Source organism: Rousettus aegyptiacus, unplaced genomic scaffold (genome assembly GCF_014176215.1).
Source record: "Rousettus aegyptiacus isolate mRouAeg1 unplaced genomic scaffold, mRouAeg1.p scaffold_m13_p_4, whole genome shotgun sequence".
In the NCBI taxonomy this organism is placed as follows: Eukaryota; Metazoa; Chordata; class Mammalia; order Chiroptera; family Pteropodidae; genus Rousettus; species Rousettus aegyptiacus.
In genome coordinates, this window is record NW_023416307.1 from 71,492,804 (window position 1) to 71,518,727 (window position 25,924).

At 35.4% G+C, this 25,924-nt stretch overlaps 1 protein-coding gene and 1 pseudogene across 3 annotated transcripts in view; both read left to right on the top strand.

The window, feature by feature from the left end:
* DCBLD2 (discoidin, CUB and LCCL domain containing 2) overlaps positions 1-25,924 on the top strand; it is a 76,753-nt gene that overhangs the window by 41,967 nt on the left and 8,862 nt on the right. For 2 of the 3 annotated variants that reach the window (XM_016135790.2, XM_016135815.2), the window contains 11 exons: positions 6,514-6,586; positions 8,785-8,857; positions 9,160-9,293; positions 10,975-11,015; positions 11,844-12,059; positions 12,828-12,952; positions 17,366-17,516; positions 18,538-18,624; positions 18,766-18,891; positions 21,786-21,879; positions 24,948-24,997. In XM_016135790.2, the coding sequence (XP_015991276.1) occupies positions 6,514-6,586; positions 8,785-8,857; positions 9,160-9,293; positions 10,975-11,015; positions 11,844-12,059; positions 12,828-12,952; positions 17,366-17,516; positions 18,538-18,624; positions 18,766-18,891; positions 21,786-21,879; positions 24,948-24,997 (1,170 nt within the window). The remainder of the gene's footprint in view (positions 1-6,513; positions 6,587-8,784; positions 8,858-9,159; positions 9,294-10,974; positions 11,016-11,843; positions 12,060-12,827; positions 12,953-17,365; positions 17,517-18,537; positions 18,625-18,765; positions 18,892-21,785; positions 21,880-24,947; positions 24,998-25,924) is intronic. The other variant, XM_016135798.2, reaches the window with a different exon arrangement.
* On the top strand, positions 17,990-18,108 carry LOC118601796 (annotated as a pseudogene).

Below are 25,924 nucleotides of genomic sequence, written 5' to 3' on the forward strand. Positions count from 1 at the left end.
CAATTAAACTTATTGGGATAGAGTTTATTCCAAACTGACAGATAAGCTGAAGGGCACCTTAATGATTTTAGTTTTTTGTGTGTGTTTCATTTCTTTAGTACATTAGGAATGCTCTGAAGGGACTAGATATGTGTTTGTGCTGTCTTGTGCTATCCAATGGATATATTTATTCACTGCTGCTCTTATTAATGTTTTAGTGTCTTAGATACTATGTAGGTCGCAAAAGAATTGTGTGATCTTTTAATATGGCTTATGTTCATTTTTTAGTGTATAGGAATTTAGGTGTAAAAGTTTGATTTATCCATATGTAGCTTACAGCCTGGCTACATTGTTTCTTGCCTTAGGCAACTGAGCCATGCCTACATCATCCATAAGAAAGCATTGAGTATTTCCAGGTGAGAAATTTTTCCTGAGCTCCTACTATGGACTCTGCACCCATAGATGGTATTGTAATAATTCTGAGAGAAACATAAGGTTTAGTCTTACACTCAGTATGTAAAAGGAGATAAGATGTAAAATACTTTATATAGTATCTGGCATTTGGTAGGTGTTGAGTGAATCAATAAATTCTATTATATATGTAAATTTCCCTTCATAAAATTGCAGATGCTACAAATCAATGCCAGGTTCTTATCATGGAAACAAGGAATTAATCACAAGGTCACACAATTACATTGACAGGAGAACAGCATCAAGGTGAGCCTTGTCCCCGCATCTTCCAGCACTTGAACAAAGCAGCTGTCTACACAGTACAGTGCAAGGTTGCTGACAAAGTGTGAATTAGGAAAGCAAGGCTTCATGTTCCTTCAGACTCTGGGAAATTGTTTATTTAAAAAATTTTAAAGCAAGCAGAGGAGAAGAATTTGTAGGTATACGTCATCTTGCATCTTTTTTGCTTTCTCCTTTCTGGGAAATAAATACAGTAACTTAGTTGTAGTACTTTATGTTTTCTTAGAATAAATATGGCACTCAGCCATCCTTTTCTTTAGAAGAAGTAAATGACTTCAGTTGGGCAAAAAGTATACCCTACAGCTAATATAGTTGGTGTTATACTATTGTAAGTGATAAGTGCTAACATTACTGAGAGTCTTTTTTTCAATTCAATCAAGCAGACAAAACTAAGAGTATTAAATGGAGGAAAATCTAACCCTATTTCACAATCCTCCAACCTCAGAAATAGTCGATGCTGTCAAAAAAATTTCTAAGTAGCCAATATTCTGATATTTTTCATTGATTTGTGAGTTTATAAACTATTTATTGTATTTTCATGGTATTATGTATGGGTTAACATTAGATGCCATGTTTAAATATTTCATCATACAATTACAAAGTTCCCAGCCTTCACAGTTATTGCGTGTTAGAAAAAATTTTATAATCGTAACTTTTTTTTTTAAGCCGTGTGTATAGGACATCAATTATGGCTGATAGTAATATTGCTGATTAAGTTTGGAGCTGTCTTAAAAAATCTGATGTCAGTGTCTTTATTAAGAAAACCCTGGACTCTTTCATCCTGTTGATTATTGGCCTGCTTTTGTTTTTGTATTTTCTCATGCTCTTCCTCACAATCACATTATGCTGCCTACAAAACTCCACCTTTCTGAGGCCTGCCTCCTCTAGAAAGCCTTCTAGGGTTTAGGAAAGCAGATATTAGGGAACACATAACGGAAGGATAGGAGCTCTTTTTACAGGGATTACGATTACACTCACTTTGGGGTTAGTTTCTACTGCTAAAACTAGTGTAGAATCTACACTGTAGATGCTTATTCTGCTTTGGGCTTGGCTGTGCAAGGAAAAGAGAATAGAGTGCTAGTCTGCTTGAGCAGAACCCCTGAGGGCATTCTGCCAGCTGCCTCTGCCACTCTCCTCTAGAGCACCCAAATGAAACCCGTTGTATGTTTCAATAACGTGTTATAAACATTTTGTATGTATTACAGATGTTGCATTAATATTACCAAAATAGCCTCCCATACAGAGGCTCTTAGTTAAGAATGGAGGAAATTATTTACTTCCCTGCACTTTTAACATATCACCAATTTTCTGATGTTGTAGGACCTGTCACAGTGGATCCAGCATGATAATTGAGTTGACAAATTAGAGTTTTATTGGTATCTGTTATAATCATTGCCTTAAGCAGTTTATATATAATAAGTTAATCTTTTTTAAGTTACTCATTCCAGAAACCTTAGAATTATCTTTGACTCCTCTTTCTCTCAAACTTCATGCTCATCACCCTCTTCTCCTAATATATAGGCACGCGTGCGCGCGCACACACACACACATCTTTCAGAATCGACTCCCTCTGAACACCTAACACCTCCACTACCACCACTCTAGTCCAAGTTACCATCAACTCTTGTCTCAATTATGGCAAAAGATTCCTTGCTGACCTTTGTTACTGTCCTTTCTCTCCTTCAGTCTTCTCTCAATCCAGTGGTCATTATGATCTTATTAAAATACAGATCTCATCTCACTATGCCCAATGTCCTTACCTTCAGGACCCTTTAAGATGCCGCTTCTCATTACCTGTTTGACTTCATATCTTCTCTTTTCCGTATTCACTCTGGCCTCAAACATGCTGAGTAACCTTCCTCCTCAGAGCCTGACTCCCTGCCTATTCTGCTGTCTACATAACTCATACCTCACTCCCTCAGAGTTTTCTTCAAATGCCACCTTTTCAGTAAGGCATACTTACCCTGACCACTCTACTTAAAATTGCAACATTTTAACTCTTCCTAACTACTTTCCTTTATTTTACTAATGCTTGTTTCCTTTATTTTACTAATGCTTGTTATCCACTTTTTGTAATAGCTTTATTGAAATATAATTCACACACCATACAATTCATCTACTTAATATATACAGTTTATTGATTTTGAATATATTGAGTTATGCAGTTACCACCACTGTCAATTTTAGAACATTTTCATCATCCCAAAAGTAACCCCATAGTTAGTAGCAATCACTCCCTGTTCCCTACCCCTTTACCCCTACTCCAGTCCTAGGTAACCACTAATATATTTTTTTTTCTATAGATTTACCTATTCTGGACATTTTATAAAAATCATATAGTATGTGGTCTTTTGTGACTTGTTTCTTTCACTTAGCAAGTTTTCAAAGTTCATGTTGTAGCATGCATGAGTACTTCATTCTGTTTTATGGGCAAGTAATATTCCATTGTATCGATTTTTTTTTTTCACATTTTGTTTATTTATTCATCAGTTGATAAACATTTATGTACAAATTTTGTGTGGACATATATTTCCTGTTCTCTTGGATATATACCTGGTAGTAATTGCTGGGTCATATGGTAATGCCACATTTACCCATTTAAAGAACTGCCAGACCATTTTCCAAAGCAGCTACATCATCTTAGATTCCCAGTTTCTCCACATCCTTGCCAATACTTATTATTATCTGCCTTTTTGATTGTAGTCATCCTAGTGGGTGTAAAGTGGTATCTCATTGTGATTTTAATTTGTATTTCTCTGATAGCTAATGATACTGGGCTTCTTTTTATGTGCTTATTAGCCATTTATATGTCTTCTCTGGAGAAATGTCTGTTCAGATCCTTAGCTCATTTTTAAATTGTGTTATTTGTCTTTTTAACGTCAAGTTGTATTAATTCTTAGTGTATTCTGGATACTAGATCCTAATCAGATAAATGATTTGCAAATATTTTCTCCCATTCTGTGGGTTATCTTTCTCTTTCATAATAGGACCTTTGAAGCACCGAAGTTTTTAATTTTGATGAAATTCAATTTATATATTTTTATGTGGTTGCTTTTATTTTTGGTGTCATATTTAAGAAACCATTGCTTAATCCAAAATTAAGATTTACATCTATTTTTTTCTGAGTTTTATAGTTTTAGGTCTTAAATTTAGATCCACTTTGAATGATTTTTGTATATGATATGAAATAGGGATTCAGTTTTATTCTTTTTCATGTAGATAGCCATTTGTCCCAGCACCATTTGTTAAAAAGACTATTCTTAACCCCATCGAATTGTCTTTACAACCTTGTCAAAATCAATTGACTATAAATTTGGGGATTTATCTCTGGACTCTCAGATCTATTCCATTCATTGGGATGACTTCTTATACATTGCTGTCAGAAGTCTCTGAGGCAAATGGTTTCTTTTGAGCTATATTTATCTTGCTTAGATTCTGTTCTTATTAGCTGGGAGCCTTGTGGTAATAGTGGTTTTCTGGAAGACTATTTACTTGGGAAAAGATTTCAAGAAAGATACATTTTAAGGTTTCTAAAATTCTCTGCTTAATTGATGTTTGCTTTTTTAGAGTTGTGAAGGTCAAAGTCTGTAATCATGACTTATTTCTCTGTCTTTAGTCATCTTGGCTCTCCTTGTGGCTGTCCATTTTGAATTCCTCTTTTCCTCCTAGGGAGCTTGTCTTTGCCCCTGTGGAATCTGAGAGCAAGGTCAAGTGAGTTGCATACATTTGCGTGGCATAATCTGCAGTTTCAGCACTGCATGGACTTAGAATAAAGCCCTGTTCTGATCAAGTATATCTCTAGTCAACAAGCATTCTGGCGTATGGCCTGAATGTAATGGGGCCAGCTGGCTGTCTTCTTGTGGCTTAAATACCATGTTGGACCACACAGGTACCTTTTTATCCCAGGCTATTAATCCTAGAAGTTCAATTCCTAATCTTAGAAATTGGAAACTCTTTTGGTAGAACAGGAAAGTGGAAAATTAATTCTTATTGATGCAATATAAAGATTGCCAGGAATAACTAGAGTATATATAATTCAGTTTTTCTGCTTTTCTCGGTCAGTAAACCTAGTAGTAGTAAACCTCTCTCCAGGCATGTATCCTCTTAAACTCCTAGAATACAGATTTAACCTAATTGTTATTCAGATGTCTGTGGTATATAGATATTAATCCATATAATCACTCTTAAAATCCCACTTTCCTCTTGGTATAAGTTATTGTGCTCTAGATTTTACAAGACACATTTCAGTTGAATAATAAGCATATAGTTTCTTCAGAATTGAAAAATAGAATAATCAGTTATCCTGTGCTTGCTGTGGTGGCCTTTATCAACAGATATTCATGTATCATCAGTGCACTAGGACTCATGTGAGGTGTTATCTCCATCAGTGTATTGGTCACCCTCAGCACAGTTGTTCACCCAAGCATTATATGTGAAATCGCTTACTTTTGTGATTGCCTTATGGCCTTCTTCCAGGTTTTTCTCCCTCCAGCTTAGTACATAATTGGATTTAATTAGCCAAACATACCAATAATCAGATACTTACTCATCTATGTAGTCAGTAAATGGTGATGGAAAGCCTCCTGTTATGCCATGCACTGTGATTGTCGCTGGTAACAAAAAGGTGAGGACAAATGGCCTGTCTCTGTAGACCAGGCATTATCTAATGATGTTGCTTATACCTCTGTAATGCATAAACATATTGTTCTGACATAACGCATGGTACTATGAGAACATGTGATAGTCATCCATTCATTAAAACAAACAAAACTAATTTAGGTGCTTCCTATGTGCTGAAGGTGTTTGATGTGAAGGTCAGGGGCAGCTTCTGTAAGGAAGCAACAGTTAAACTGAGACTTTAGAGAGGAGTCAGCTTGCCTAAGGGGTAGTGGAAAAACCATCCAGACTATGAGAAGAGCATGTGCCAGAGGAACTGAAAGACTAATGTGACAGGAAGCCAAGATGTGTATGAGACGAGACTATGGCGGAACCAAGCACTTCAAGCAAGACCTTGTAGGCCATTTTGAGGATTTGCCCTCTGTTCTAAGAGCAGAAGAAAGCCATTAAAATGTTTGAACCAAAAGCCACCTTTTATAGAGCCCATGAACTAGGTCTTAGACAGCTTCGCTCTTCTGTTTAATTTCTAGATAGAAAACATTAAACATTTTAAATTTTGTCATATTGAAGTAGTGATTCTCCAACTTTAGAGTGTTTAAGGATTACCTGGATGACTTGTTAAAACAAATTTTGGGTCCCCACTCCCAGAGATTCTGCAAGTCTGGCTGGTGTTCAAGAATTGGAATTTCTAATAAGTTCCCAGAAGATGCTGATGCTGCTGGTCCTGCCATGGACGAGATTTTGAGTTGCAGTTAATTAGAACCAGAGAATGAACTCACTTCTCATTTTCATTTTCGTTGTTCTCCTGGTGTATAACCAGCGGAGGATCACTTTTAGTCATAATAACTAAAATATATTTTTTTCTTTGTTTGGGAAGCTATATTTTATAGAAGGCATTTAAGGCTATAAATTATACTTCTCTGTGCATCTTATATATATGATATGTAACTCCGTGAGATGATATGGTAAGTAAATAGCACTTGGGGAGACATAGCCCAGAAATCAAGGTACTTAAAAATCAGGAAGAGAATCGTGGTTAACAGAAATTTGTAGGAAGTTATTAGAACTACCTTGACAGCTTTTAAGATTTTGAAATTTAGAACAATATGGTTTGGGATTTGAACATAGTGTTTCAGCAATAGTAAACCTATGTATTATTGAATCCAGGTTGTATTTTTGTTTTTCTAGACTTAATTACTTGTTTAGACACTACGTCCAGTTTTTTGGAACCTGAGTTCAGGTATGGCCATATTTAGTGTCTTTTTTTCTTAAAGTTACTCTTCATATACTTCATTCTCATTCTTTATACACTTAAGATTAACTTACATGTTGTGACACATAGTTATTATTCTAAGACATCAAAACGTCAGAGTTTATTTAAAGCTGTTGAGTTGTCATGTTTAAATTTTGCTTTAATTGTAGCATTTGGATCTTCTCCACAATGAAAATGTAATTTTTCATCTTCTTTAAAAGTAGAATTAGTTACTCTTCAAATCTGGCAAAACTGCTAATAATGATACAAGAGCTATTTATCTTTTTTAAAAAAAGAAAATGATTTAGGCTATCATGGAATTCTTTAGTATTCTTACCCAAATAGCATTTCTACTACTACTTTCCTGCTTTATGCCCTTGTCTCTTGCCTAGTCTAGAATGAACTTATAATCAATTTCCCATTTCTAACCTTTACTGGCTTTATTCTGCTGTTCACATTGCTACCAGGTTATTGTTTAAAATACGTTTCTCATCATTCCCCTGCTTAAAAATCTTCATGAACTCCCAATTAAGACAAAAAGTTATCTAGATTCCTTAGCCTGGTTTTCAGATCCTGTCCCAGCTCCTAGGGCCATTTATCCAGTCTCATCTATACAGATATTGAAATGGCTCTGCATTATTTATTGTGCTCTGAGCTCTCATAAATTTCACCTGGAATCACTTGGTTCCTCTTTACTTGGCAAAATCATTCTCATCTTCTCAGACCATGTCACTCACCTCCCCATAACTTGCCACCTCTCCCCAAAGAACCTTCATTTTGTCTTCAGGAATGATTCTCTCTATATGAGATGGGTGCACTCTTCAGCACTCGTGGAGGATGAGATCCTGGGCAGCAGAGGTAACCCTGGCATCACTATATAGCACACAGCCCTGCAGAGGGTCTGCTGTCTTGTGCCCTTTACTGTAGCTTCATTGTCACCGCCCATGTGCAAGCTGCCATCATCTCTCGCCTGGAATACTGCACTATCTGCCTAACACTGTCCCAGGAGCCACAGTATTCTTTTAACTATGAATCAGATTATGTATATATACTGTCAAAATCCTTTACTAACTTTGTATTTTTACTAGGAAATTTAGTCCAGTTTCCTCACCATAGCCCGCAAGGCCTCTGCATGATCTGGCCCCTGCCCACCTCTTCAACCTTCTCTCAAACTCACCTTACCTTTGTTCACTGCACATTACCTGCACAGGTTGTCCTCAGTTCCAGACACACAGAGGCCTTCCTGCTTCATGGGCGTACTGTTCTTTCCAACTGGGGTGAATTTTCCTCCACTTGCTCCTATGATAGTCGTTAGTCTCTGCTGAAGCTTCGCTCCTCAACCCCATTCTCTGACCGAGGCAGTACAGAGCCCTGCATGTGAGCACAGGCTCTGGAGCGCATCTGCCACTCAGCTGTGTGACATAGGCACACAGTTCCTCAGTTTCCTCATCTGTAAAATGAGGATGATATAATAATAGCACCTACCACATCACATTCTTATGTGGATTACCTGAAGCATTTAGAATGCTGCCCAGCATGTAATAAGTTTACTGAATGTATGTATTACTTTTATTAAAGTTAGATTCCTCCCAGTTACCTCATAGAGTCCCTTTTGTTCCTAGTAGACCATAATCAAATTAATTATTTGCGTATCAGTTTAATGTCTTCCCCCACCACTGTATAGTAAACTCATTGAAGACGGGGCCATATTTGTTTGGCTAACTTCTGTAAATCTAATATGTAGCACCGCCCAGCACTTAAGAGACAACATAATAGACATTCACATCAATGTGTTGAGTGGGTGGGTAGGTCAGTGAGTGAATGAGTGAATGAATAAATGAATGAATACCAAAAAGTTGGTAAAATAAATTATGGTTTATCCACAAAATAGAATATCATGTAGCTATTAGATATAAACAGATCCTATAGTAGAAATATGTTTGTATTCATTATGAAGTAAAATAAAGCAGTATGTAGGATATGAGACAATTTTTATATATACGTGGGTGAAGATGTGTGGATGGATAGAAGAAAGTCTGAAGGAGCTTTTTAGGAGTGCTGGTTCTCTAGGGTTGGTGAGATTATGGTATTTACATTGAACTGAAAAATGGATATGTGATGGGTTTTTGTTTTCTTCCCCAAAAAGTATAGTGCTAAATGCCCTTTAACTTGTTTTTATTTCACAGTAAGTACTGCCCAGCTGGTTGTCTGCTTCCTTTTGCTGAGATATCTGGAACAATCCCTCATGGATATAGAGATGTAAGATATAGACTTACGTTAAATTTGTGATAGGACTTTATTTCTTATAAACTTTAGAATGAGTAACTGTGTGCCTATCTTTATTTTGATTTTTTCCCCTAGGAGTTATTCCTTTTTAGTAATATGTTATGTTTTATTCTTTTTCTTCTAAAAATTTTTTCTGTGTTATGGCATCTATAATCTATTCCATGTTGATTGATTGTACTGCCCAGATCAATTAATTTACTGAAGACATGTAAGTGTCTTATTTATGAATTACCAAAAGAAAATAAAATTAATCTTTTCTTTTTCCCTTCCTCAAGTCCTCACCATTGTGCATGGCTGGTGTGCATGCAGGAGTTGTGTCAAACACTTTAGGTGGCCAAATCAGTGTTGTAATTAGTAAAGGTATCCCGTACTATGAAAGTTCTTTGGCTAACAACGTCACATCTGTAGTGTAAGTATATATGCAATTTATAATAAGCATGCTGGACAGGGATGAAATAGGGACTCACACTTCAGTAATATTTCAGTTAATGGTGTTAATGAAATACGATTTGTGCAGTAAGCACTCACATTTGTGTGTGCTCAATGCCTGAATGTATTGAAGAGTAGTCAAGGTCATATACCTTGGCTTGTTCTTCATCAAAAGGTAGTCATTTGAAAGCATGATTTTTTGTTTCCTATTTTTTAAGTGTTGAAAATACCTGGAGTAAGAGTCTAGAGGTTTGTTGTCAAATCTCTACTTCTCTTAAAGATCTGAAGGCATAACTACTCTGTTCCTTATAATCCCTGTGACCCAGGATGAATTGAAGATAATTGAAGTACTTTAAATGTAACTTAAATTTCAATATAAATCAAAGGTAGTATTATTATGAATCTCCTCTCATCCCAAGGAATATTTTCAGAATGTATTTTCGTGGTATCTGTGATATTCTATTGTTTTACAAAATTTAGACTAGGCATCAAAAGCAGAAGTCGAAACATTAAATAGAAAGAAATGCAGTACTCCTGTTTTTTATAATCTTGCCTCTTAGATATGTACAGGCCTGCAGACAGTACGAAGCCTAATTAAAACCGACTTTAGAGGTCTTAGGTCAGTTTTCATTCAGAAGAATGGAGTATGATCCATGCCCAGGGTACTTGAAAGCAGGAGTCAGCAAACTTTTTTTGTAAAGGACCCGCTAGCAAATATTTTAGGCATTTATGGGCCATATGTCTCTGTCACTTAACCTTTTTCATTTTATTTACAGTTCTTTAACTATATAAAAACCATTTTGGCTCACTGGCCATACAAAATAGGCCATACATGGGCTGTCATTTACCCATCACTGGTATAGAGTCAACTACTTTTTCTTCTTTTGGTTTCTTCTAGATGCTTTTATGCAAATTCTTTCATTCATTTCCCTTGTTCTATATTTAGAAAGATTTTTTTTCCCCTTGAATTTTTTCTTTCATACTTTAAAAAAATAAGGACAGGTTGCATCCACTTGTAATGCTTTGAATGTCCTGCTGAAGGCATGAGCTTACACTAATGGTTTTATCCCTCCAAGTTCCTTAGAGGCTTTTGACCTGCCGAATGGTGACCTAGTCTCTTGTCCCACCCTTCCATTCTCCCAGGGCACTCGTCTGTCCTATTACTTTGAAATCCAAATGCAGTGCTGAGTTGTAACACTGAAACATGTTCTTCATAGATATGTTGATGTCCTGTAACAAATGCAATCTCTCTTAGTAGCAGCCAGCTTTTCTTCTGTTTACCCCAGGGAATTGGACCCTCCTTGTCTGAGCATTACACCTTTCAGTGTACCTTCACTAGAAGTAATTGCTACTGAAAAGTTTTAGGAGTCAATTTATTTCGTGGGGAAAAAAAAAGTATATAGGAAAGATTATGTGGATATCTTTGCATAATCATGTATGAAACAAGGAACTAGATACTTGTAGAGAAAGTCATTTATGCTAATTTCAGAAGTTCTGCTTAGAAATGAGACATTTTTTATAAGGAACAGTATCAGTTGTCTAATACGTAGCCAGAGGATGTTCTTAGTTCTTTATACAGTAAAATAAAAACAAAAAAACGTTTAAGACAAATATGGGGAAGTCATGTATTATGGGTCACCAAAAATTCCTTTCTTTTTCAGGGGACACTTATCTACAAGTCTTTTTACATTTAAAACAAGTGGTAAGCCTTTCATGGACTTTATTAACTTATATTTTGTATAGTAGTTTAAAATTTTTGAACACTGTTAGGAATTGTGCCGGTGGCTTTTTTTGTACTTTCTCATTTACTTGTCACAATAACACTATGAAGTAAGATGGGTATTTAATATAATTAGTGAAATAAACTGAAGGTTATTAATAGGGAAATCATGTAAGCTAGGAAAGCTTCTTAGAAAGGTGGTTTTTAGAACTTGTCTAAAGAAGTAATTCATTTGACCGAAAATATTTATTGAGTGCCTTCTTTTACTTGTCAAGTACTATTCTGGTGCTAGGAAAACAAAGGTGAGCAGAATAAACAAAATTCTGCTTTCCTGGAGCTTACTTTCTGGCAATGAGAAATTGACAATATACAGTGAATAAGTCAATTATTTATAATGTATTGTTTATAGTAATATAAAAGATATAGAAAAATAAAGCAAGGATGGATAGGCAATGAAGGAAAGACTGGTAGAGTTAGGGCAGGCCTCATGGAGAATGGGATATCTAAGCAAACACCTGAAGGAGGTAAGGGCATGAGTCACGCTCTGACCAGGGAGTGTGTCTAGGGATAGGGTAATGTACCTCCATTAAACTAGTTGTTATTTCTTGTGAATAAATATGTATATTCCCTGATAAGACACAAAGACATAGATCCAAGAAATATGTGCCCGGTTTTGAAATTTCTCTATTACAGTGTATTAATAGCATAGGGTATGTTAATTAAAGGTACATTAGAAAGTTTGCGCTGAGCAAGTTTATGTAGATTTTAAATTTATATCTAGAAACCAAGTTTCTTTCTGTTTCGTTTTAGGTTGTTATGGAACACTGGGGATGGAATCTGGCGTGATTGCCGATCCTCAAATAACAGCATCATCTGTGCTGGAGTGGACAGACCACACAGGGCAAGAAAACAGCTGGAAACCTGAGAAGGCCAGGCTGAAGAAACTGGGACCTCCTTGGGCTGCTTTTGCCACTGATGAATATCAGTGGTTACAAATAGATTTGAACAAGGAGAAGAAGATAACAGGTTAAGAGACATGATTTTCCAGAGCAATTTGTAATATTGATTTTATTTGGAAACCTGGTGACATCTAAGGTTTTTATAGAAAATTAAGTCACTGTAAATTTAATTATGTGGTTTTAAGTTTTACTGTCTGGTGTTAATATTACTGAAGATGGTTTTATAAAAACATGACAGAAGAGGAGTTGATTCTTATTAGTTTTTTTCTATCTCATTATAGTAAGATTCTTTTAAGGTAGTGTTTCAGTAAAGTGATCTTGAAACGTCTGAAATAACCATCCCTTATAGTCATTAAGAACATAAATTGATGTTCAAGGCATCTACATTAAGTGCTATAAATAATATTCCACATGTGCTGAATATAAATTTAACTATTTAGATCAACTTGGCATATAATCAGAACGATTGGTTGGGATTGGTTTTGTTAAGGATTTATTTTGCTTTGGCACTGAAAATAATACCCATAATTATCTTCAATCTGTTTCCCAGGAAGTCATTCTTACTCGGTAGACGAAATATATTTTACAATGATATGAACACAAGCTGCTAAAATAAAATACAGTGGTCCTTTCTTTATTTCTGGGAATAATTCTTGTCTCTACAAGAGAACGAAGCCAAGGATTTAGTCATTATAATGAAACCTTTCACTCTTAGATATAGTAATGTGTCATATGCAAAAAGATTTGAGCAGTGCATCTTAGTTGCTTATGTTCGAATGGTGAACAGACTTTAAGGATCAGACTGCACTAATGAAAGCACCTCTCCGTTCCCTAGGCATTATAACCACTGGCTCCACCTTGGTGGAACATAATTACTATGTGTCAGCCTACAGAATTCTATACAGTGATGATGGGCAGAGATGGACCGTGTATAGAGAGCCTGGTGTGGAGCAGGATAAGGTAAAAAGATTAACAAGGTATTTTTTTAAAAAAAAAGTTTTTTAAATGGGCCTTTGCCAAAAGTCACAGAAGCTCTCCTGTATGATATAAAAGTTAGTATCATTAGGTCTAATTCTGCCCTCTTCTGGTTATTTTATGTAGTTTTAGTTATTGGCCTTAACCTTCTAACCGTGGTTAGGAAATTCCCAGTAATTCTAGGTCCCTTTTGATGATTTTCTTTTTCTCACTACATTTTTAAGTGATTTTTTTCATTATATTTTTAACTCAATTTTTTAGGTGCTATATTAAGAAATTCTACAAAGGAACTTACAGTTTATTGTCTTTAAAAAAGCTTTTCTTATCAATCCACAGAATGATGGAGAGCCTTATTTATTTCAATTTCTATGCTGTAGGAAAGGGCTAAACGCAAAAGTGCATTAAATTGTAGGATGTTATGGACTTCAAAGATGATTTTAGGATCACCTCACCAACTTAGAAAACTTCTATATTTTTCTACCTAAAGAATTTCGTTAACTTCCGTGGTCATTATGAAATTGTTGTTTTAGCTACCAAAACATGACAGTGCTGAAATTTGCCAGATCAAATAGTAAGGGGTTGAGAGAAGGCAAAGGTGACACTCATCTATATGTTTATCACTTTCACCTGGGCTCTTGGCCCTTGATCCACCCCAAGGATCTTGTAACTAAGAGAGTCCCCATCTCCAATGAAGGTAGATTCCTTTCATTTAGAATCGAAGTTATGGGCACATATTTTTAATGAAACTTCCCCATGAGTTTTGTTTCAGCTATATGATACTGTCAGTTCTCTATCATGTAAAAGATTTGCTAATATATCTTCAATTGCTACTTTTCTCATCTCTCTGTTCAAAAAACTGCAGGGGCTCCTTATAATCTTTCATATGGATCTAAACTCTTCTGCTGTTATTCAAGGTCTTCTTTCCTCTCTTCTACTTGGTATCACATGAACTTCATCTTGGTGAGCCTCTACCCATTGAAGCAAATAACAGTATTGTTTCCATATCTATCTTCTCCTTAATGCCCCCAGACTTGACTAACTTTTTACATTTAGCACATTCATATGTATTTATATAATATTTATTATATTTATGGACTATAGTTAATTTTTTGAAATTATGAGAATTATCCATGTATATATTATAAAAACATCTAACATCGAATTATTTTCTTAAAAAGACTTGTTTGTTTAATTTGAAATACAATTTCACTGGGTTCAGAATTCTAGGTTGAAAATTCTATATTTCAATACTTTAAATATGCTTGCTGGTACATTGTTTTCTGGTTTGCATTGTTTTCAGTGAGAATTCTATCATTCTTATTGTTATTCCTCAGTATGTAATGTCTTTTTTTTCCCCCTTGGCTACTTTTAAGATTTTCTTTTTATCATTTGTTTTAAGCAATTTGATTATAATATGCTTTGTGTAGTTGTCTTCATGTTTCTTCTGCTTGGGCTATCTTGAGCTTCTTGGATCTGTGGGTTACAGTTTGCATCAAATTTGGAAAATTGTAAGCCATTTTTTTCTTCAAATACATCACCTCAGTTCTAATTACATGAATATTATGACTCTTGAAGATGTCTCATGGTTCACTGATGCTCTGTTCATTTTTTTTTTAATCTTCCTTTGTGTTCTTGTTTGGAAATTTTCTGTTGTTTCGTCTTCAAGTTCACTAATCTTCTGCATTGTCTAATCTGCTATATTAATCCTACCCAGTGTATTTTTATTTCCAGTATTGTATTTTTCTCCTCTAGGTCTTCAGTTTTAGACTTGTAAATTTCTTCCATGTTTCTTCTTAACATGCTCGTACTTTTCTTTACTTCTGTATCATACGGAGTATATAGTAACTCTTTTAATGCCCTTATCTATTAATTCTATATACTAATGTATCATAGCTGCATTATTTTATATTGATTGATATGAGTCATATTTTACATATCTGGTAATTTTTTGTTGACTACCAGACATTGTTTTTTGCTGGATTTCATTTTTTATTATTATTCTTTTAAACGTTTTTGAGCCTCATTCTGGAACATATGTTACTTAGAAATCATTATCTTTTCAGGGCTTGCATTTTAGCTTTCTTAGGCAGGACCTGAGCAGCCTTTTGTTCTAATTTTTCCTCACTACGGAGACAAAATTGTTCTAAGTCCTCAACCCAACATCCCATGTGTTATAAAGTTTCTCCATTCTAGCTGTTGGCGATGTGAGCTGTTCTCAGCTCTGTGTAGCGCTGAGAATTATTCTCCTGGCTCTTTTCTCCATCTATTGATAGTTTCTTTACATTCAGGTGAAGATTTAAGGGAAAACTCCCTACAGACCCTAGATGTCTTGCTGTAGTTCTCTTCACTTCTATACCCTACAAATTCTTGCTGCCTTGGCCTATCTCTGAGCTCTATCTCCTCAATTCAGTGTGATTACCAGACTCTCTCCAGGCAATATTGGGACAATAGAAAGGCTCACCTCATTTGTTTCCCTTTTTTCAGGGATTATTGCCCTATGCTGTCCAGTGTCTGGAAAACCGTTGTTTCATATATTTTATCTGATTTTTCAAATATTTAAGGCAGAAGAGTAAATCCAGACCCTGTTAGTCTATCATAGATAGAAGTAGAAGTCCTTGCATTGAATGATATGAAATAACAATCTTTTACCTCACTTAATTTTGTCCGTCTGCTTCCTCATATACCCCCAACTCAAGTATAATTGATGTGTTCATTTTCACACTTTCTTTAAGTGTTCATGAGCATACAAATAACAGATAGAGACAGCTTTTGGGTTTTTTTTTTTTTTTTTTCAGAAAATGAGAATGTATATACAACTTGTTTTCATAATCTACTACTTTTAATAGTATGCCATGTTTGTGTTTGGTAACATCCAATAAAATTTAAGTTCCCTGGGAGTGGAAACTTTGATTTCCAATTTACTGTCATGACACCTTGCAAACTTCCATATACCTAAGGATTCATAATAAATTTACATAGGTTAAATACAGCGAATCTTTTTTGTTTAGTTTTATAAAAGTTTCCTCCTTTAAGTTTTTATAAAAATAAAGTAGCAGGATGGAGTAAGATCTCAGGGATAGTTTTTGTGTCCTAAAATGGTTTTTTATTATTATTCCTATTCCTCTAATATAGTAGACTAAATAATTGCTTTTACTTTATTTCAGCATAATATCCGAGGAAATAATGGAAGCTTACTAGTGTGGAAACTACTATAACTCCAAATAAACCTCTTAGACAATGAAGGATATTAACATGTCTTGGAAGTTTGTAGTATTGCATATGAATCAGCCAGGAAGAAAATAGCTATAGTAGTTGAGATAGTCACTTGAAATAATTTAGAAATGAATTGATGGAGAAAGTAAACATTTACTTGCTTTTTATCATCTTAACTGATAAAAAATAAACCACTTTGATTTTAGGTAGGTGTTCATTTATTATAGAAACTACCTAGGTGGTTTGCCCTGAGAGAACCAGGAGAGAGGGCTTTTTTTTTTATTTAGTGGAGCCCTATGCATAGGTCAGAAGACACAGATTTAAATCAGTGCTCTCTTTGGCTATGCAACCCACTTATATTCTGTAAGTTGCAGTTTTCTGAGTTCTGCATATTTTGTAGGGTTTATCATGAAGAGCATCTGAATTAATTATATGAAAATGTTCTGTAAATAATTGAGAGCTGTTTCAGTTTAAGGTACTATCATATTTCCTTGAAATAGTTGAATGAGGTAGTCACTTGAAGTCATATTTTTACGTAAGTATATTATTCATACAATGCATTTGTTGCTATTTAGTTGTTATCATTAAATTAAGCAGGGAACAGTGTCACATTTATGGTTTGAAAAGCAACAAGAAAACAAAACAGAATGTGGGAACTGTACTTATATAGTTTATCCAGTAGGTGGTGATATATATCTGTTATGTTTTAGTACATGTTCACTTTCAGTCTATTTACTGAGAAAAAATTATGAAAAGTACACAGTAAAGCATTTCCTGTAAGATCTCATGTTCAATTATGCTTTACTGTGAAATAAAATTAATATATTTAAATAGTTGGTAATTCCATGGGACGGGAGTTGCTAATTTATTCATACAATGTATTGTCTCATTGCAATTGAAACTTTCTTCCCAAATTGCCAAGTTATCGTTGTTGTGTTTATATCATCTCAAAATCACTTATATATTCTATATTTTCCTTTTATAAATTTCTTAATGAAGAATGTGCAGCGTCTTAATAGTTTTCCAAATTGTGATTTATTTTCTTAAAAATTAATTCTTATTGTCATACTTTGCAGATCTCATTTAAGGCCCAGAGCAAAAAAAAAACAAAAACATGTTTCAGTAGAGCAGTTTAGCCCTGGCCTCTGTTGATGTAAAGTACCAATTTTTTGTTGTTTTTTAAAGATATTTCAAGGAAACAAAGATTATCACCAGGATGTGCGTAATAACTTTTTGCCACCAATTATTGCACGTTTTATTAGAGTGAATCCTACCCAATGGCAGCACAAAATTGCAATGAAAGTGGAACTGCTTGGATGTCAGTTTATTCCTAAAGGTAAAGCAATAGTTTGTGTAAGACATGTTATTTTCACTGGATTAATTAAAAATGCAAGGTGCTGTTCTCAGAGAAAGTAATTAATAATAACATGAATCTTTAACCTCTAATTACAGTGTCTTCTTAAAGGATTTTTAAAAAGAAAATAGTTTATTAAAAAGTTAGATATCAAAATAGTCCCCGAAATTACAAGTAGGAGAGAGAGCTTCATGAGATGATGTAATGAGATCACTTTCCAAATCTAGTCTCAATCTTAGTAATTTTTAATCAGATCTCGTGTAATATAATATCTGTATCACATGAGCACTGATGATTATAATAGTAACTTCGGTCTAAGTGACTTTGGCTTTGATTAACATGAAAATGGAAATAACTTCTTCAATATTGTATATTTTAATACTTTATTATTGTATCTCTAAAAACTACCACCATGTCTGACACATAGCGGGGCTTCTATAAATATATATTATATACTCTACAGCCATGCTACCCTGAACAAGCCCAATCCTGTCTAATCTTGGAAGCTAAGCAGGGTCGGGCCTGGTTAATACTTGGATGGGAGACCACCTAGGAAGACCAGGTGCTATAGCATAAAAAATTTAAAAAGAAAAAGTGGGGGGTTATTGTAAGCTGACAAGGTCCTTGCAATCTGTGAGGTCAACTAAGGGTTGCCTCGCCTAAAAATATATATATATTTTTTTAATGGATTGATGAGTAGTATATCAAATTTTGATGACACTTTTATAACTTTAGAGTTCAATATATCTGCCTCCCCATTACTCCCCTTCCTAAGATTTCTTTCAATGTAATTATTTAAAAACTGAGAAATCTTAGTATATTTGTGCATTTAATGCAGAGTATATTCTACTGCAGATAAATATATTTCTCTATATTTCTCTCTGAGATTTAAAATTACTGCGCAGAATTAAATATTCTAGGAAATGTTAAAGATATTTAAAATTACTATTTTTAACTGGTTTTTATATGCAAAATGTATAAACTTTTCTAAACCGTTTTCAAGGTCGTCCTCCCAAACTTACTCAACCTCCACCACCTCGGAACAGCAATGACCTCAAAAACACTACGGCCCCTCCAAAAATAGCCAAAGGTATGCCTCCTTTAAATGTGAGAATTGATTTTCCCTAGATTTGTGGTGTAATTTTCCATAAATATGTTAAAAGTATTCTAAAGTAACTTTATTTTAATCATGTACATGAAAGAATAAAGAGTTTTTTAAACTGTTTTCAAGGTCGTGCCCCAAAATTTACTCAACCACTACAACCTCGCAGTAGCAATGAATTTCCTGCACATACAGAACATACAACTGCCACTCCTGATATCAAAAACACAACTGTAACTCCAAGTGTAACCAAAGGTAGGCAAACTCAAACATTCACAACCTGTTATGTGGTAGTGTTTTATTTTGTTTTCAACTTAAGTTTTCAGGAACATGTGTAGTTGTTAAATCCTCAGTTTCTTTTCCTTTAACTTATATTTTTCTAAGTATAGCAGAAAATCTAATTTTCTTTCTTAGGAAACAAACTGACTTCATTGTATTAAGTTCTGTTCTCTGGTGCCAGGTAGAATTCTTTAAATATTTAGAAATGGCTGATGTATTCTAGGCCTCCTCTTGCGACTTTTGTTTCTGTACAGTTATACATGTGGAGTTTCATGCCTAGAAATATTTTTAGAAATAACTAAAACCATAGCAAGAAACAAACCTTTTTTTCTTGATGATATATTAATTCACTGAATAGCGAACGTGGTGGGGAAAAGGAAAAAAAAAGTTTTAGTAAAAATACTTTTTAAAAAGTTCTCTGAATTAACATAGTCATAAAAAAAAAAAGCTTTAGTCTCTTTAAAAGTGTTTATGATTGTTAAGTTTTCAGAGTATAAGTGCATTAGTAGAATTTACTTTCAAATTTTGTTACTAGTGATAAATAAGGTATTAACATATACAAAACATAATAGTTCCTTGATTTTTTAGTTAGGGAAATTTTTTTTAATGCAGGTAAAAAAGCATCAGTGTCTAAGAGGAATTAGTTTCAGTGTTGGCAAATGAATACAGCACACTCGTTTTCAAGACAGCACAGAGAAAACAATTCATTCACAGTAACTTATGACACATGGAACTTTAATCGTTCTCATTTTCTGAATATTTGCCAGGATTCAGATAACTTCCTTCAACTTTCCACGTGTCAGTTTTTTTCCTATCTTCTAAAGTATTTCCAAACAGACTAGTTCCTTTCTTGTGATGCAGGAAAATCTAGAGAGAAGCAAGAGTTCTCAGAGCCAAGATATCTTAGTGTTGATAGAGAACTGCTTACCACTTTGCAGAATGCATGTGTTTGGGCAGAATCCCAGTAGTGTGCCTAGATGGAAGAATAGTCATTTAAAAGTATCACTCGTCTTAAAACCTGATCATAGAATCTTAAAATCTCAAAACTAAAAATGTCCTTAAAGCATTTCCTTCCAGAACCTATAACCTTAAAAAAGAATAACAAAGACTGTACAGGTCTTTTTAATTGAAGAACTCTTGTCTTCTTTTCTCTGGGACAGTGATATATTGACTTTTTATTATTTTTCAAACCTAAGCAGATGTTTTAAAACCCCTGCAATCAAACCGCATCCATCTGAACTCGATTGTTCTCTCTGATTTCACATATTTTAGAGGTAAAAAAAGCACATTTACTTTTCTGAATTCTTAGTGCTTTCTAGCCTGAGTCATGACTTCTGTTTTATGCACTGCCCCTTTCTCCATTTTATGTCTGGTCTGAAGTGATGCTGAGAAAAGTATGTCTTGGTCAGATTTGTGTCACTGTAACTTCCAGTTCCTCCCTCAGCAGGGCCTCAGCACCAGCCAGTGGCTTGTTTCTCTGGTTGGCTCTTCTGTCTGTTCTCAATAGTGGCCTCAGTGTATTTTTCAAATCCTCGACCCGGAGATCTTCACTTACTCCCAGTTATCTCTTCAACTTCACAAAGAAAGTAGAAGCCATTAGAAGGAAACTCCCTTTTCATGGAATCTCACCTGTACCCTCTGTCCACTGCAATAAAAAAAAGGGAGTTCCTTGTACCGCCCACAGTCAATCACTTCACCCCTGTATTGTCAGCCTCTTTCTCTCTTTTGAATACAGTTGTAATGAATGAGTCATATGCTGCAGGTCAGACCTAACACGGTGTGTGGCACTTAAACCCCAGTAGATTCAGCAGTTGCTGCTATTATCCTTATGGCTAGGAGCAGGTTGACAGATGAAGGAAGAAACTAAAGTCCCAAATGCCCTTAGAGCATTTTCCATATCTGGACCCAGGATTCTTTATTTGCAGAATGAAATAAGGGGATCAAATGACCTCCTACTCCCTGCAGGCTCCAGCATTGTACCAGTTTCTGCCATGTTGATACACACAATGGCTTTCAATACCTAACACTCCTTTGTTACCCTCCTATAAATCTTGTGCTGTCTTGTTGCGACAGCACAGGACATTTCCATTTGCTGAGTAATATTTTACTGTAAGGAAGATACCATATGTACTTAATCCCTTTCATTGTTGGGCATTTGGATTATTTCCAGTTTTTCACTCTTCTGCAGGTACAGAAGCAGATCCTCTTCAAAGATACATCTTCAAATGTCATCTTTTTTCCTAAGAATACATTCTAGATGTGGAATTTCCAAGTAACCGGTGTTTCTACCTACTGCCCCAAAATGATACAGAAAGTATTAATGTATTTTCCCGTAAAAATACCTGTTGCCTAATATCCTCTTTAACAATTAGTTCTTTTAAATATTTACCAATATCATAAGCCAGAAAGAGCATCTTATTTTTTTTAAGCATCCTGTTCTAATTCTGTTTCTCTAATTACTAGTGAGGCTAACATGTTGTCTGCTCACTTGTTTTTTTTAAAGTATTGTTCATTCATCTTACTAATTTTTCTATCATTTGTTTTTGACTAGTGTATCCTGCAATATATTAATTATAGTAACCCTTTATCACATATGCAGAAAACATGTTTTCTCAATTTATCATTTGTCTTTCAGTCATTGTCTTGGTGATTTAAAAAGTTACTGTGGAAAATTTTAAATGTGACATACAGTTGGAGCAAATAGTGTGACAAACTTCCACATACCCATGAAAGCTTCTGCAGTTACCAACTCATGCCCAGTCTCCTTTCATAAATAATGTTTGGTATTTTTTGAGATCAAAACCTTTGAATGCTGATATGGTTAATCTTCATTCCTTCCCTCCATAATTTCTGCCTTTGGTATATTTCAGATGTAGCCTTGGCCGCAGTCCTCATCCCTGTACTGGTCATGGTCCTCACCACTCTCATTCTCGTATCAGTGTGTGCTTGGCATTGGAGAAACAGGTTAGTACGTAACTAGTTCACCTGATTGGTCCTAGGAGGAATGTTTCCATATGTAAAATAGAAACTAAATATAGAAGATGACCTGTAGTTCATTTTTTTGAGAGGAAGAGTTTAAGATATGTCATTAAAATAAAAATATGTTTTTCCTTTATTTCCATAATAGATGAGTATGTTGTTATGCTATCAGTTACCTTCATTGTATCCAATTCTGCAATGCACACTGGCACATACACATTAATAAGAACATAATAGGCGTTGGGTAATACATGCTGAAAGGATGAAACACAGTTCATATCTCCAAGATGTTTAGCACTGACAAAATAAGGAACTATAATAGAATTTGATGAGTTATTTATGAAGCATAAATGCAAAAACCATGAGAGTTATCTGAAATCTTTTTTTCAGGGAAAAATAATCCTCAAGATTGCCATGTTTTAAAAAGGAAGGAGTGGGATTTGGCTAGGTGGTGAAAGGTAGAGAATGGCCCAGACTGAGGAAATTGCTTGAGCGAAGGAAGGCACAGAGATGTGAGATGTTGGCAGAATAGGGAGTCATCTGATGTGGGTTTGGCATTGGAGAGCACTGAGAATTAACTGCAGAAGTGCAGTCTAGGCCAGGATCAGGGAGAAAGAAATTCGGATTTTATTCTGTAGATGGGGAAATCATGAAAGAGTGTTAAGCACACAGGAGGCATTATCAGATGATTGGAGAAAGGTAGTGGCAGAAGTTTTGAAGGGTGGATTGAAGAGAAGAGAGAGTAGAAGAGGCAGCAAGATGAATTAGGAAACTACTAAGGCTGTGTAGGAACATGGCACAGCAATTCTAAGAAAGGGAGAGAAATAGATGGAGAAAGATGTCCCAGTGGCATCAATAGGATGTATGACTAGCTCTCATGTCTAGGAAGTAGGAGGGATCTAGGATGATCTGAAGTTTCTGGCTTGTGCAGTTAGACCAGTAGAGGTGCCTTGAGTTGAGGAAACAGCAGGAGGAATAGGTTTGAGAATGACTTTGTTCGTTCATCCATTCAACAAATATTTGAACTCCTACCCTGTGCCAAGTATTGGTGTGCTGGTGAATCCCAGAGAGAATGGGAGAGGATACAGTGCAGAAAACTGTCAGCCATGGTATCAGCATGGATCCTAGTGGATTCCAGAGAGTCTTGGTGTTGGGGAGGCTGTCTGAGTAGAGGCCTAACAAGTTAACATGAGGGCAGTAAGGAAAGGAGGAGGGGGAAAGAGCTTTAGGAAAGTTCAGGGAAGAAAGTGCAGGATGCTTCTAGAGAACTGGATAGCAACAATAGTAAAGATGAGAACAGCAACAGCTAATTTTTACAGAAAATTAAATGCTGATTTTAGGTGTTACTCTAAATGCTTTTACATGTTTTAACTAATTTAATCCTCAACCTATGAAGAATGTACTGTTCTAAATCTCAAGTGAGACAACATAAATAACTTACTTGAGATCTCCTAGCCGGTACACAGCAAAGTGGCGTTTTGGAGCTGGCTGCAGACCCCATGCCCCTAACCACTGCCTCTGAATGCATAGTCAGTCAGTACAGTCTAATCCACTATGGTTAAAGCACAGGGCATGGGGGTCAGGACTGGAGAGTAAAGTTGTTGAGAGGGAAGCAGGAAGCAACTTTGACTTCAATTTGTTGATGGTGCGTAAGGAACCCTGTGACATTCAGACTCCCAAGAGGCAGCTAAAATACATGTCTGTTCAGAACAAAAGGCCTGAGCTGCAAAATTAAAGTTCCTTCTAAGCGTGGTAGTTGAAATCGTTAATGCCTGGCTTCATGACGAGGAGTAAAAGGAGAAGATGTCATTAAAGAGCTGTGGAAAACAGTGAGGAGGAGAATAATAATAATAATAATAATAATAATAATAATAATAATAAAAAATCTGCTACTTATTGAATCCTTAACCCGTGCCAAGCACTGTACTAATAAGCCTCTGCATATAGTGAATAATCGAAGCTTTGTCGCTTGAAATTATAGGAAATCTTTTCTAGTACAACCCTTGGTTAAAAATCATACCATTCAATTAATTATCCTAGGCACATAGGGCATCTAGCTTCCATTTAGAAAATATTAATTTCCTTTTATTTCGAACTCTTATGGTTAGAGGATTTTCAAGGAGAAAAGTACTTAATTATTAAACCAACGTTTTATTATTTCTTTTACATTCCAGTTTTTTATTAACAGTTTCAGCACTTAACATCTCTTCCACAATTTTTACTTTATATTTTTCTATGAAGTAATGAAATATTATGCTTTAAATACAGCCAGACTGTATGTAGTATAGAATAAGAAGTTTTTTAACACCAATAATACAAACATAGTCTCTTGGTAGATAGTAATTCTTAATGGAGAGAAGGGAAATTTCTCTGGGGGAGGATATGTCAGAATTCTGAAGGGTGGACTGGGGAGATTTTTCTTTGTCGTACACGTGGTTCTCACCTCCCACGCCTGGAGAATCCTGTTTTCCTTCCCCCATCATTTGTCACTATCATTAGCAGAGTGGACTTATCCTAAGGTGTTTGTGGGGATTCAGTCTGTGCAATTTAGGGTGTGTGAAACTTGAAACTTCTCTGGGTTAAAGGACTGTGGGAGAAAATCAGGAAGTTGGAAAAAATAAGCAGTGCAGAAGAAAATGTGGGGATTTGTGTTGCCGTTGTTCTATGATCATGGTGAATTGCTTGATTTGCGGAATTTGTATTTGAAATCAAATCAGACCTAACATGATTTCCCCATAGAAACCCACTTGTCAAGAATGGGTCTTTGATTTGATTCAGTCTTTTTACCTGCAGACTGAGCCTTTTTTTATTCCATTCTTTCTTTTGAAATAGTTCAGTAGCAAGATAACTGAGGAGACAGTTTAATATTTCTTGAGAGTCCAAAATTTATGAGTCTCAACAAAGTCAAAAAGAGGACTCCTCCAGGTTGATCAGCAAGTCAAATGTATACTCTTGACTAATTATTAACTTTACTGTTTATCCTGCAGTTATCAGAGCTATCTTATTAGTGAATTCACTCTTATTTGCTAAGTTTTTTTTCTGTATTTTTCCAGAAAGAAAAAAACTGAAGGCACCTATGACTTACCTTACTGGGACCGGGCAGGTAACTCATGACTTTGCATCTCTTTCCATCAGTAGGAAGTCCCTCCCCTCTATGTGGCAGTTGTAAAAGAGGAAAGTTGTTTTCAGGCCCACTTAAATGCCCAGCACTGTTAGGAAAACAGCATTTCTCCTCTGTTCTGATCAGCTTTACTCTTTTGTAAAATCTGTTCTAGTCAATAAGTAATGAAATAGTAAGTAATTCTTTTTTTCTGGAAAACTTGTTTGATTACTCCTGTGTGTCTATTCTATTTCTCTTGAGGAAACCAGCTTTCTTTGAGGCCTGTGTGAATACTGTATTAGAAGCAAGGATTGTGGTCCTGGTAGCTGTGTGGGTTTGTCACTCTGCTTTTAGCATTTACCAAGTTAGAGCCCAGTAGCTTAGGACTCTGTGACGTCTACTATCTCTGCCATGATGAGTCGTCATCTTCTAAATTCCTGCTTTGTGTGGCAGGTGTCAAATTGCTGCAGGTGACACCTGAGGCCTCCTTATGGGTCTCCCACTTCCCAGTCTCACTGCTGGAACGACTGTTAGGAGCCAAAAGAATTCACCACTGTGACCAGGATAGAAAAGAGCAGTGATAGGAAGCTACTCACATGCTGCTACTTCCCCTCCCCCCACCAAAGGGTGGATCTTGGAAAATATTTTTTGAGAAAAACTTATTAAAAACTACCCAGACAACAGATAAACTGTATCTGGCTACACTATAATAATAGTGATCTGCTTCTGTATATGCTTTCAATAGAAATTTCTACTATGTTCTGCTTTGCACTGAATATTCTATCAAAGCTACAAATAATTTTGAACAACTTAAGGAACTAGAAAAAGAAAAACAAACTAAACCCAAAGCTACTATGGGAGAGGAAATAATAAAGATGAGAGCAGAGATAAACAAAATAGAGAATGGGAAAACAATAGAGTAAATCAATG